The sequence below is a fragment of the Trachurus trachurus genome (assembly GCF_905171665.1).
Source record: "Trachurus trachurus genome assembly, chromosome: 17".
In the NCBI taxonomy this organism is placed as follows: Eukaryota; Metazoa; Chordata; class Actinopteri; order Carangiformes; family Carangidae; genus Trachurus; species Trachurus trachurus.
This window is the reverse complement of record NC_139900.1, coordinates 23,552,207-23,566,134: the sequence shown is the minus strand read 5'-3', so window position 1 is coordinate 23,566,134 and position 13,928 is coordinate 23,552,207. Positions and strand designations below refer to the sequence as shown.

At 42.4% G+C, this 13,928-nt stretch overlaps 2 protein-coding genes across 5 annotated transcripts; one reads left to right on the top strand and one right to left on the bottom strand.

Annotated features, from left to right (window-relative positions):
* Window positions 1–480: 480 nt before the first annotated feature.
* Window positions 481–11,102, bottom strand: LOC311000725 (sentrin-specific protease 5-like). 4 transcript variants are annotated; one of them, XM_083991539.1, is made up of 10 exons: window positions 11,024–11,102; window positions 6,179–7,167; window positions 5,990–6,095; window positions 4,520–4,667; window positions 3,567–3,614; window positions 2,488–2,565; window positions 1,518–1,655; window positions 1,326–1,409; window positions 1,167–1,217; window positions 481–1,069 (listed from the first exon to the last, which is right to left on the bottom strand). In XM_083991539.1, exons 2-10 carry the CDS (start codon window positions 6,942–6,944, stop codon window positions 953–955), a joined length of 1,536 nt encoding a protein of 511 aa, XP_083847665.1. In that variant the 5' UTR covers window positions 6,945–7,167; window positions 11,024–11,102; the 3' UTR covers window positions 481–952. The 4 variants fall into 4 exon arrangements, with proteins under 4 accessions (XP_083847665.1, XP_083847663.1, XP_083847666.1 ...); XM_083991537.1 differs by lacking the exon at window positions 11,024–11,102 and adding an exon at window positions 9,431–9,560; XM_083991540.1 differs by lacking the exon at window positions 11,024–11,102 and adding an exon at window positions 9,431–9,560 and having other exon boundaries at window positions 5,990–6,073.
* Window positions 11,103–11,156: 54 nt separating this feature from the next.
* ahsg2 (alpha-2-HS-glycoprotein 2) lies at window positions 11,157–13,710 on the top strand. The gene is made up of 7 exons (XM_083991543.1): window positions 11,157–11,413; window positions 11,825–11,935; window positions 12,030–12,111; window positions 12,242–12,396; window positions 12,507–12,602; window positions 12,831–12,902; window positions 13,009–13,710. The coding sequence occupies exons 1-7, from the start codon at window positions 11,216–11,218 to the stop codon at window positions 13,507–13,509; spliced, it is 1,215 nt and encodes a 404-aa protein (XP_083847669.1). The 5' UTR covers window positions 11,157–11,215; the 3' UTR covers window positions 13,510–13,710.
* The last annotated feature ends 218 nt before the right edge of the window (window positions 13,711–13,928 follow it).

Below are 13,928 nucleotides of genomic sequence, written 5' to 3'. Positions count from 1 at the left end.
TGACAAGGTGTCTAATAGAAATGTGTCTGTTGTGAACAGATTAATTTGGTAATGAATATTACATATGGTACCATAATTTATTACAGTATATTAATCCATGTTTTCTAATTCATTCTATAAACTACAGTAGGGAGTTTTTCTTGTGCCTTATAATTTCCTTTATTTTCTGGAGCACTATTTTCTAACCAGTGTATATTTCATAGCCATTCAGGGACAGAATGTGCTGGAGATCAATACAATATCTGTCTAGAGCTAACAAGTTGTGTATTTACAAATATTTAGTTGTCTTAGAGTAAATGAATATACTGTCGATGCAGTGCATAAAGCACCTGATCTGTAAGAGGAAACATAAAATAAACTTTCATTGACACTCTTATTTAAAACTTTATTTCACATTTTCTATGCAACAAACAAAAATAATATTTTTTTTTACACTGATTCCAGATTAATAACTTTCCTCAGAGCAAAATACAGCTACTTCCTACTCAGTCACATGGTGTAACAGGTTAAACCATGATACAACACATCTCAAACTACAAGTTGACAATGCAATATTAAACTTAAAAGAATGTGCAAATAAAGTGTGCAGACATTTTGAACAGTAACACAGACCGTGACGGGTTAGATCCATTTCAACAGGCAGGCAGTTCAATAAGGCTCTGTTGGTGCACAGTTGACGTGTAGGAACAATGAGATGTTTTCTTCTATTAAATAACATGCCTGGTTAAATATTGATCATATAAATACATCAAATCACACAAGGTTTTATGGTTAAACATGAAGACTTCTCCAGGTAGAAAAGCGACTCTCTCCAGCTGAGGTCACCTATACACTCTCACAGCGCCGTAAGGCTGTGAGAGCTGAGTGTGCACGGACTGCTGGATTCATACCCACATCAGAAGCAGCACATATTATGAGCAACAGCTACAGACACACAACTGCAAGATGCTCGTCAGCCTTCCTCATGGAGCTTACAGTCACAGAGTTCTTTGTAGATCCTCTTGCGTATCTTTGGTATATCCTCCTGCGAAAACTGAAGAGGTTTTGCGAGCGCAAGGCATCGGGAATACTGAAACGGAGCGAAGACGAGAATTATTGTGGGATGAGTGAACTCTAGGAAAAAACTGAAAATGCTAATGACAAATACTTAGCAAGAGAGAAGTTACCTCCAACACAAAGACTCCACAGTCATTCTCATTAGTCTGTTGTGGGACTTTCTGTGAAGGACAGCAGGGGGAGACAAGGCATCATGTGAGTGAGCTTGCATAGGTGAACATCCAGCAGGTGATGCCCCCGACATGCCAAAACGGCCAACGTGTACAAACCTCGTCAAAAGACACTGCCCAGCCATTTTCAAAAGCCGGTTGCCGCTTCTCTTTCGCTTCCGTCATCAAGTATTTCAGGATGTTCTGTTGCGAGCACAAAGACAAACACCAGGTTTTACAGCTGTGAACTTGTGATGACTTCAAGAAAAGCAGCTGAAACGTTCACAGAAAATAGGTGAGATCTTTTATTACCCTCGCAACTTTTTGAAGCGCGTTTCCTTGAGAGTCGTAAAGGCAGATCTTCTTTTGGACAAAGTCAGCAGTCACCAGACACCAGTGAACCTCCAGGTGGATGGGCACCAAAAGCAGACTCTTAGAAAATAAATCCACCTATACAAAAGAGACAGGGTTAAAACCACTTTTACTGACTTAAGGCAAAGTCACTTGTTAAAAGGTGAAGGTTTCAACGTTTATTTCTCAGGTTTATGCTAATCGACGTAACACATTTTTACATCGCGTCCATCTTAAACCTAAACCTTAAGAAAGAAAAAGTGTGATGAAATGAATGTATTCTGAATGGTAATCGGGGCGGGACCTGATAAGCTTTAGCAACAAGCATGTGCTTGTAGAAAAAAATAGAGGGGAGGATGAGTGCTGCAGAGGCCACAGGAAAAAAAGAGTATGAAAATGTAGAGTGGCTCAAGGTGCTCTTCGAGGGAAAAATAATCAAAATAAATTTGGAAAAAACTGACTGTCTGTGGAAGGATGGTGGTGCAGTCAGAAAAGAGCTCCCAAGGCACTCTTGAGGTGTAGCAGAGATTTTTAATAAATAAAAAAGGACCCAACGCATATCATAATTGCAATTATGATATACATCTCTATGTAAAGGCAGGGCAAAGTGGTCCCTTTAAAAAATCCACTGCCACATGATTGTCACATGATGTCACATGATTAACCACTTGGTTAAATACCCACCTGTGTATCTTGTGCTTCACACCCCTGATGAAGACCGCGTCAGAACACGTTGGGTCCTTTTTTATTTATTAAAAATCTCTGCTACACCTCAAGAGTGCCTTGGGAGCTTTTTTGACTGCACCGCCATCCTTCGTCAGTTTTTTCTCAATTTATTTCAAGCATGTGCTTGTATTGTGTAACTGAAATTGTGTGTGATGAAGTCTGATTCAATTAACATGTCCGAAATAAATAAATAATAAAACCTGACCTGCTTTGTCCATCTCTTGACACCGTCATATCCTTTAGTCATGAGCTGCCGGTGGAAGAAGCTGTTGAGAAAGTGAACCTATGGGTGGAGACGGGAGATTTTAGATACAGAACTGCAGCTATACAGCAACACTGAGAATGTATGTCTGTATCATCTATCAACTGCAGTCTTAAGGGTCTTCTTCAGTGTTGTATTGATAAGAGTTTAAGACACAGGATCATTGTCTGATCGTGACACAGTCTACCTTAAATGTAAATATTGTGATTAATATAAGGAATAGCTCAACATTTTAGGCAATACACTAGATTTTTGTAAAGACAGGAAAGTAGAATGTTCCACATACGTACTTAGGCCTCCTACTTAGATACCAGACTTGTGTTTCAAGCCAAGTGAAGGTAAAAACTGGACTTTTGTAAAAAAAAAAAAAAAAAAAAAAAAAAAAAGACAAAGACCAGTGAACAATCTACAGCTCTTCTGGTGATATTTGGTGTGTGGCTGCTTCTCCCAACACACTGAGACCTCTTCACTTGGAATCACTGCATTTATCACAGGTGACACTTTTTTCATTCAGCATTGCTATCCTATGTGAAAGGGCGGGGTGCTCCACCTTAGCAAACAGAGGGGAGCTGCAGTGTATGTTGCTCCAATAAATCTCTATTTACATGTAACTGCATCACTTAAACAATTGGGTCACTGGACATTTTAACTTTTGCACTTCGTCTTGTTCACGGTGAACCTAGAAAAATTGGTTTTGCACACTATGCTGCAAACAGATGGAGTAAGCTCCAAAAGATAAGTTACATTCTCTTCTTTCACTGTACTTATGACTTGTGAATGACTTAATGCAATTTACACATTAACACGTGCAAAAGCTTTTTTTTTAGCCTGAGCCAGGTCAACTATATCCTTACCTGAGATCAGTTACATATTTCCTAAAATGTTGAACTGCTCCTTTAATAACTGGCAGTATTTGGACATCCCTGGTAAGTACTAAAAAAACCTTCACCCATCTGGTGCTATGATTAGAAATCAGAATACAAAACACTAAAGTTTCTTTAGCTATCAACATGGTAGATTACCTTGTGACTGGCAGATTCAACAATCAGTTCTCCGTACATGTTCATGACCTTGAGAGAGAAAACAAAAATATTTCAAATGCTTCTATACAGTTGTTTGTTTAGGGCTTTCAAAGCAAATCAGAAAAAGTAAATGCAATGCCTGCTGTAAACAGACTTTAAAGCAGATATCAGCTTCACGGCCGTTTCGGCTAATGCTGCGTTCAAGGCAGGCTTTTGAAACCGTAAGTTACAGCTTCAAGTCACAACTACGACTTGGTAGCGTTCCAGGTAACCCGTAGCTCGTGTTTTTACCATCCTGTTGTCTGTGAAAGTTCCCTATAACGGCCACTCGTAACTTCCGACCCGTGAACTCGTACCAGATCGAACTGGTATGACTTCACAGGAAGGAAAAACACAAAGTACGAGTTTCTTTGAACGCACCATGAGTTAGCAGCCCCCGCCCTTGTCAGGCATCAATTGGTCCTCGTGCTACGTCACCACATTCACGCGCATCCCTTGGCTGCACACACAGCCCTTCATGCCGTTCTCTCTCCTCATTGGATAACACTTGTATCCCACAAGGAAAATTTTCTCCTGGGTTACAGCAGAGCAGAGTGACGGAGAGACTCGTGTTTAGGCTGAAATACTTCATGTAAGTGATTGCTGACGGAAAATAGGACTATTTAGGACTTATATTAACAAAAACATTCCACTGATATCTGCTTTAATATGTGCATCTATCAAATCAATCAAAAATAGCACTTTGCCTTTAAAGAAGGGCCAAGCTGTGAATGTCATAGTCTAACAAGTTGTTCATGTGCATTTGCTGCAGGGGTTGGATTTAGATCTTCAAAAGAAAATAATATGTCTTCTTTACGTTTAAGTTACATTCAGTATAAACATTCAGGTCTTTGCTCATCACATAAAATCTCTCCACCCAGAAATCTACACAAGTGAAACTCTTGGACCCTAACCTGGTCGTTGAGCCAGTTCTGATCTGCCAGTGTCAACAGATCGTCCAGTGTCAGTGTGTGTTTCTTGTAGACCACCTGGAAGGAGGGGACATGTTTCTGAACGATCGCCATCCTGTATCTGGACACCTCTGAGAAAATGATGTTTTTCCTGCAGACACAAGAACATAAAACAATTGGTCCAGGAATAAAATAATATCAGACACCACTCTTACTGTTGCACCCTGAAAACACAGTGGGTCTCATTCATGAAACGTGAGCAGCACGGATTTGCGTGTAAACCCTGAGCAGCGCAAATTTACGTGGATTTCCGCATTCATCAATCTTTTAGTAGTGCTGATTTTTTCGTAGCTACTCACAAAATCTACACCTGCTCCGGACTGTGTGTAGCGCTTGTGTAAATGTAGGAATGCAAATAAATACTGCTTGTCACTGTTGAAAATTACAATTTTAATCCGTATTACTCTCTCTCATGTTCAAAATACGCCGACGCCTTTGAAACACGTAATTTAAACATGACAAACAATTAGAAATATTTGGAGAGAGAGACGTTTTAGGGATCGGACACGCACAAACACGTCAAGGCTCCATCTAATGATGATAATAATCTGATATAAAACCGGAAAAAACTTTTTTGTGTTGCTACAGTACACGCTCGGTGGGCGCACACTTCACCCTGCGCAGCAGCGCAGTCAGCACCGGTTTGGATGGAGCTGTGACAGACGGCTAGTGCTTCTGTAACAATATAACCTGCCTATATAACTTCATGTGTTGATACAACCATGCTCCTCTACAGATGAGGCTGTGAAGAGCCTCCCCTTCCCGTCACTGCTGTAGCTCTGTGTGTATTTTTTTTTTTCATGTTTCATATCGAACTATTCTGGCTTTACTTCTTAAACAGTTCTTTAATCAACCAATGATAGGCCTACTTAATTCACTACATCTGTTTCTTCCCTCCAGCCTTTGACCTGTTCCAGTCACACCACTACTAACAGAAGAGAATTAAATATTTTTTCTGGACTCCACTTCACCCAAAATGACTTTGATCCGTGATCTCTCTTTTTCTCTCTCTCCCTCTTTCCTCGTTTGCGTCATGGCCGCTGGTGAGCAGGATGCACCTACCTCCTAATATGGTGGTCAGGATCTCCTTATATGGCTATTCATGTATGGAGATCTATGCTAATTGCTGATCACCGGGGGCGTGTTGTTAGTTTACGATGGGTTGGCATTCATGAAGTTACACACGTGTTTACGATCAAATCTGAGTTTCCCGCACCGTTCATGAATCCGGAGTAGAGTTTTAGTAGAGTGAGCTTTTATGTGCAAATCTACACACAGATTTACTCACGTTTCATGAATGAGACCCAGTGTCTTTAAAATCTAACAACTAAAAAAATTGCAAGAGGGTTTAATCATGTGAACAAGAAGGAATCCCAAGATTCAATGTGATTCAGAATTTTGACAAAGGTTTACCTGTCGCTGAAGTCGCTGTTGAACTTCGTCTTCAGGTGTGTCAACACGTCACTCTTTTGTAGCGGGATGAAACTTCCATACATCCTGTAGAAGCCATCAAGAAATTCTAGAGAAACATAGAAACATTGTCATAATTGTAAACACGTCATGAAGTGTAAAGAAAAAAGGTTAAAGTGAAAAACCATCTACCGTAGATGTCCTTAATCAGCTCTCTGAGGCCAACTGGAGTTTGAGGAGACTTGTTTCTGGTGAACGTCTCCGCAGCGTCTCCATTTGGAGCCTTGTCTTTACCTGGAGAGGCAGCAGTGAGGCGTCCTGGCGGGCAGTCCGCGTCAAAGTTTTGAGATGGCATCATTGTCCTTGGTGCCTTTAACAGTGCAATCCACCCACCTGCCTCACCATCAGCAGGCGCGCTAAGCAGGGGCTTGACAGTGCAAGAACATTTCGGAGAATCTTTATTTTCACAACACGTTCCAAAGGTTTGTGTTCTCTGAGACAGCGGGATTTGAGTGGCGGGAGCTGCGGCAGCATTTGTCTCTGTAACCTGGTTCTGAAAGGGGCTGGAAGCAGCGGAGGTTTCTGACGGACCGACAGCCTCTCGCGGCTTCAGCAGGCAGTCTTGTCCTCTTATTGTGTCCCCTGAAGCGTTGGTGTCACCCACGAGCGGTGACGCCACGGCTGAAGATCTCTCTTGCAACGTGGCAACTTTTCTTTTATATTTCCGTGATTGTGCCTTTAGACTGAGACAGGGGATGCCGCAGCTTCTTTTCTTTGCTCTGAAAATCCCAAAACTGCATTTCTCTCTCCGCTTCCTCCACATCCAGAGCTGTAATTTACAATATAAGCGCCTCTTGGTTCTCCTGGACAGGTGAGAAACTCCTTTGACTGAGGACACGAACCCCGTTTTCCTCTTGAGGTACTTGGTTTTGCTCTGGTGGCTCTGTGTTTGGTCCATCTGGGCTCATGTGAGAACATGGAGTCGGGAGTATCCTTACAGCTGTGGGAGCGGCAGGTCTGAGCGAGACAGCTCAAACACAACGGGGCTGAATGTGGATTTTAGTTGGTCTTCTTCGTGCCGGGGAGACGCTCAGTTCACAGGCCATGGTCTGTGATGACTTTGTATTTACTCCCTCCTCTGGCGGCGTACTCCGCAGAGTGACGGGCAGTCTGATCATCTGCTGCAAGACAGAACGGATGTGTTGTTATTATGCAGCCCTCCAACACGAGTTCATCTCGTTTTTTCAAAGAGTTACAGGAAGCTTTCGTGTGAACTTTGATCAGCTTTCTTTTAGACAGTGGCGGAATACACCGACTTACATTTAAAGCTGTTGCTACCCAGAACATACAGCGCTGTGCAGAGGTTTTACATCTCTTTGGATGTTTTACATTCTTGCCGACCACACAATAACCACAGTGTGGACTTGTTGATTTGTTCTGCAGCAGCAGACACACAGCTAAAGTCATTAAGAACTATACTCAGAGAGAGACAAGAGTGGACAAGGAGTCCTGCAACACGTGGTGTGCACCCCACAGAGCACTGATCTTAACGTCATGCAGTCTGGGATCACGCAAAGAGACACAAGACACTGATGCAGATTAGATCACACAGACCACACGGTAACCTGCCAGGTGCCTGAGAAACAGGTGCAGGTGCATCAAAGGGAACTGGTGCTGGTTTAAAGGCAAAGCAGTGCACACAGCGTTGATTAGGTTTTTTTTTGTTGTTTTTTTATTACTGTAGTTTGTTTGACGTTAACTGATAAACCAAAATGACTCATGGCTTTGAATGGATCATCACTTCACTTTTAGAGTCTATATTTTTTTTACACAGTAGGAGAGAGTGGGGTAAGATAAGCCACATTTCATATTCAGGATCACTGCATCAAGACAATTACAGTTTTGTTGCTAACAAATATATCTTCATATATTTCAGGATGTTGTGAATCCCTCCAAATAAACAGAATGAGTGTAAACACCGAACTGTTTTGATAATATATACAGCGTGTCCAAAAAAAGGTGGCTTCGTGGCTCAACTTCTCCCCTGTATGGGGTAAGATGAGGATAGGAGCAGGGTAAGTTGAGCCAACCCCCACCTTCTCCTCCATCCATCTCCCACCTCCCTCTTTACTTAATATTCCACCTGTCCAGGTTACAGGTGAACACAAACTGCAGGGACTTCCTGCGGAGCCGCCAACTCAGTGAGGTAACTCAGTGAGGTTTGGGGAGTTTTACGATTACATTGCATCTTTGGAAGAATCCCTCATCTTTCTCTTTTTAAGTAAAGCTTGGCTTACCAATCACCATAAACAGCTTTGTCTGTTTTCAGGAACGTACTTACTTTAATCATAAACATCCAGAAGATTGATTTAATAATTAGGACATGTACAGACAAAATACACTCATTAAGTGTATAGAGCAGGTGGCTCAGCTTACTTCAGAGCTACAATATTGACTTTATTACTCCTCACAGCTAAAATGGTTCACTTTCATGCTTGGTTTCTACCTCATAATGTAGCTCATAGATACCACAACTCATGTATACAACACATGTATAATTATTTCTTTTGGTCTAAACACAATTCCAATGTAACTTATGATCGACTACATTCACTTTTGAGAGCGAAAAAAAAATGTTTTGGACATAAATGTCAAACCACTTTACCCATGTGGTTCTTCTCCATGAAATGATGCCTTCCTCCTAAATATTTGGTCACATGCTCAAGTTTTTGCTATGGTTTCCTTGCAACAAGGGGTGGCTCACTTGCCCCCATGCTCAACTTACCCCAGTCTCCCCTCCTGTGGTTTACTTGATATAATGGTTAATAACAACATTTAATTGATGCTCACATGTTTAAACGTGTTAGCATGTAAGGCAGAGAGGACAATCTGTTGTAACTACTGTTCAGTTAAGTACGTTTTGATAAGCTAATGTTCACACAGAGGTTTGAAAAGCAGGACTTTCTGCTTGAAATGGACCGTGTGTTATCATCTTCGCATTGTTCCTGCACCCCACACAAACACTAGCTGAAATGACACGCACTTAAAACAGACGTGTGCGCGTGTGAAGTACTGGAATACATCTAATGTTTCGATGGGCTCCTCCAACTGAACCAGAAACCAAGAGATGCACCTTCTTCCCATAGCTGTCAGAGCTGTTCACAGCGGTGCAGACCTGACTCCGTGTCCCGGGTGTTTGTCCCACGGGGCTCAGTGAGCCGCCCACGGCTGAAACCTGTTTCCTCCAGCCGGTCGCACCGCACAGAGCTCACCGTGTTGTGCTGCCTGGCTTAATGTCTTCTCGACACGTGTTTCCGAGCAAAGCCCTCCCAGCAAAGCTACATTTGCTAATACAGCCGGGGTTTACTGACACAACAACAGCTGAGGGTAACACACACACACACAGACACAGACACAGACACGGACACACACACACACACATACCTGACCGCTCCTGCCTTTGTCTATCTCACCGTCCGGACCGAGCTCTGCTCTGGTGAAGGTCCTCCATTACCACCCTCTGTTTTCAATTCTGTCTATTTTAGACTCGGTGTTTCCCTGTTTAACCTGCAGCGCACCACACAGCATGTATACAATCCAGTCGCGTCTGATACACGTCATCGTGGCGCCGACCAATCAGATTTTGGAGAGAGCAGTGAGTAGCTATCATAGACTGTATAAGGTAGCTATAGGACAAAAGGAGTAGCATAAACAAAACAGTACTACTCTACCACCACCACCAGTAATAACAATAAGAAGAAAAAGAAGAAGAAAAATAATTCATTTATATAGAACTTTTTACACATAGTAAAAACAAGTAATACAATTAAAGGTGAACAAGATGAACCAAATACGGATATACGTGGGGTTTAAAGAAGAGGGTGAGGAGAGATGCTTCACCTTAGGTCCTGCACAGCTGAGGGCCACAGACAGTGAAGGCCTCGTGACCTTTAGGGAAAGAGTCATGAATCAAGCTTTTCAATTAGGACCGGCCTCCCCTCCCTTCCCATGGACCAGTCTGCCACCCAGTCCCCCCCCCCCTCACCCCTCACCCCTCACCAGAGGCTGCCTTCATCAACTCCTGCTAACATTTCCATATTTCGCACATTCTGTGACATAAACTGTAAACTGTCTTGTATGTAACAACATACTGCACGTCTGTCCGTCCTGGGTGAGGGATCCCTCCTCTGTTGCTCACCCTGAGGTTTCTCAGATTTTTCCCTGTTAAAAGGGTTTTCCATGGAGTTTTTCCTCAGTGGATGTGAGGGTCTAAGGACAGAGGATGTTGTTACGATGCCATGTAAAGCCCTTTGAGACAAACTGTTTGTAAAAACGGGCTATACAGATAAAATTGCCTTGCCTTGCCTTGCCTTAAAGCGGTAAGATCATTTTTTGCCTCATCAACTTCTTATTGTTGTGTCTTGTCTGTTGAAATCCCTGCAGGACCACACAGCGCTGATAAATCAGAAAAATATTATTATTCATTAAAATCCTTTCTTGCAGTGCGAAGCGACATCCATATACTCAGAGGGGGGTTTAAATAATTTGCTCATGTCAAAAAAATTCAACAAAAACATAAAGACAAACATAAATGTAATGGGCCTCCTTATTCAGTGCATTATTGCTGACACTGCTTTTTACTGGTAATCCTCTCATCAATATCTCTGTTTGTAGCCCACCTGTGACCTCAGATGACACTAGTGTATTGTGCACATGGACCACTAAAGAGCAAGGAAGCAATGCATGTCCCTCAACCGTACCCCCTCCCCTCGTTGGCAAACATCCTTTTTGATGAACTGTCACCGAATCCCTGCCGACAGTGGGGCCCTGTTCTGATCACTCTCATTGACCTGGGGATTGCGACAGCTGATTGCCCAATACGAGAGCTTGAACTTGCAGCTGTTCACACATTCGTATTCAAGGAAGAGATCATGAAGAAAGTTACCAAATAATAGAGGAGATGTTTGCAGATGTCTCACCATGAAAAGAGTGAATCATCACTGATTTAAACTGCAACCGCCGACTTTTTCAGTTTACCTTTGTTTTGGCAGCACCCCTGACACAGAATACAACCCCCCCGTGACGCAGGAGTCAGGAGGGATGAACATCATGTTTGACTTGGCTCTGCTTTCTGTTTAGCCACATGGTATATATACATGGTCTGAACCAGCTCTGCTACTCTTCCTTATCTGCTCCACTGCTCTGATACCTCTTGCATCTCTGACAGAAATGAAGGCTCTGGGCGTCAGTGTCGTTCTGGGACTACTGGCGGGGGTCTGGTCTCAGATAAATGTGCTACAGCCTCTGTGTGACTCTCCTGAGGCAGAGGAGGCTGCTCTGGTGGCTCAGGATTACCTTAATGCCCAGCACACTCATGGCTACAAGTATGCACTGAACCGGATCGATGATATCAAAGTCTACGCAAAGGTAAGTCCCAGACCAAGTGTGTGGTTAGTGTGATTAAACGCATACGGATGGCTACTTAGGAGGTGCGAACATAATACCTTTAAGTGGAAAAGAAAAATTACACTTTTATTGAAGACACCCCCTTTAATTAAAAAAAAAGTGCATATGCCATTTTCTTTCTTTCTTTCTTTCTTTCTTTCTTTCTTTCTTTCTTTCTTTCTTTCTTTCTGTGCACATGTGACACCACACTTTCAAACTCCTGGGACTTTTGCCCATGTATTGTTGGACTGTCTGATGGGGAAAAGCCTCACATATAATTATACTGTATATATATATATATATATATATATATATATATATATATATATATATATATGAACGAATATATATATATATATAAACCATGTTCTCTTTTTTTCCACTTATTCTCAGCCTGATGGAAACAACACATATGTTCTGGAAATTGACCTGCTGGAGACAGACTGTCATGTGTTGGACCCCACACCTGTTGCCAACTGTACAGTCAGGTCCAAACTGTGGACGGTGAGACTGCAGGAATTCAACCTATGTTGTGTTGAGAATAATGTAATGAGAATAGAAAAAATGACTCACTGTTTTGCTCTGTGAACTGATTCAGGCCGTGGAGGGAGACTGTGATGTGGTGCTGAAGAAAGTTGGTGGGGTCCTGACTGTTGCTGCATTCAAGTGCAAAACAGAGGGTAAAATTCTCCCATCGTACACCACCAATCATATTAACAACCACACACACTCACACAAAGACTATACTACACAAGTGTCACCGTGCACAACCAAATCTACCTACATGTGTCTTTCTGTTTACTGACACAGAATCAACAGAGGACCTCTGCTTAGGCTGTCCCTCCCTCCTCCCTCTAAACGACACTGCAGCGCTAGAATTTGCGCATGCCTCTCTGGCAACCTTTAATAACAACACCATGAACGAGACTTACACTCTTCTGGAGGTTGGACGAATGTCATTCCAGGTGGACTGAAGCTTTATTTGTTCAGAAGAATAACAAGCAATTCATGAGCTTAAATGCACCTGCACGTTTCCTTAGCATCTGTCAGTACATCAATATTCCCTTTGTTTCAGGTTGTGGCTGTTGGGCCTAAGTACTCAGTAGAATATGTCATAGTTGAGGCTAATTGCACTGATGGTGCCTGTGTGCCCCTGAATGACCCCCTGGCTGTAAGTACACAAAGCATCCGTTTTTTTTTTTTTTTTTAGGAATGCAAGAGTAGTTCTCTAAATCTGTGTAAGAAAATCAAAAAAAAAAAAAAAATAATAAAAGAAAATAGATAAATAAAAAAAAGACAAAGAAATCATAAATCTGGCAACCAAAGCTCCTGTTAAACTATTTTGAATTGGAGCTGTTATTCAATTTTGAATAAAAATGTTTTTCTCTCTTTCTACCAGCAACGTGGATTTTGCAAAGCCAGCGGTTCTGCAGCGCTTCACGCAGTGGACTGCAAGATGTTCAACGTCCTGGTAAAATACTGTTTCACATCTAAAATAAGACCCGAAGTTTATCATCTTACATTTCTGTAGAAAATATTACTTCTAAGCCTGACGAAGATGTATACATTTTTTTCAGATGCCTATTGTAGATGCCAACAGCACTGCAGCTCCCGCTGTGCCACCAGCAGTCCATGTGCTTACAAGCAGCCTGTCACACAAACTTGGCCTGAGACACCATAAACTCACTTCTCTCCATGACCCTCACCTGAGCGGCCTTCTCTCTGCAGAATCAGCAGAGTCGGAGGAAGTGGTACCTGTAGCTCCTGCAGTGGTTGGTGCTGCTGCTGCTGATCCAGCTGTAGCCGCTGATCCAGCCGTAGCCGCCGATCCAGTCGTAGCCGCCGATCCAGCCGTAGCCGCCGATCCAGCTGTAGCCGCTGATCCAGCCGCAGCTGCTGATCCTGCTCCTGATGTTCTTGTCGATGATGGATCAGACTCAGATTCCCCAAGCAGTATGGAGATTCGTAGTCAGTTTAAGAGAGATTTATCTGCTACACCTGTAGACACCACTGTGGTTCAAAAAGACCCTGTTCTACTTGTGCCAATTTGCCCAGGAAGGGTCAGATTCTTCAGTTGAGCAGGTCCCACAGACTTTCAACATTTGCCTCCCTCAGTTACACTGGTGCTAGCATAACTTTAAGTGGCATGTGGTACAGTAGGTAGATGTAACTCCAGTATATGTCCTAAAAATGAGGATTGAAATCAGCTCTTGAAATGTCTGTAGAATGGATGATAAACATTTGCATTTAATACAGCTGAATAAATCTCTCATGTCCAAGCTGTATGTGTTTGTGCTTTCTGCTTGAATTAATTCTTTAACATTTGAAATACACAGTCAGTCATGGACTGAGAGTCAAGTAAGGTCTTTTATGGGTTTGATGAGGACACGCTGATAACCTCTTGATACAGAACTTTGAATGGACAAACTCAAACCGGAACGCATTTATTCATTCTTTTCACTTGTTTAAGGGCAATTGCAAAACACAGTGTTGTTTG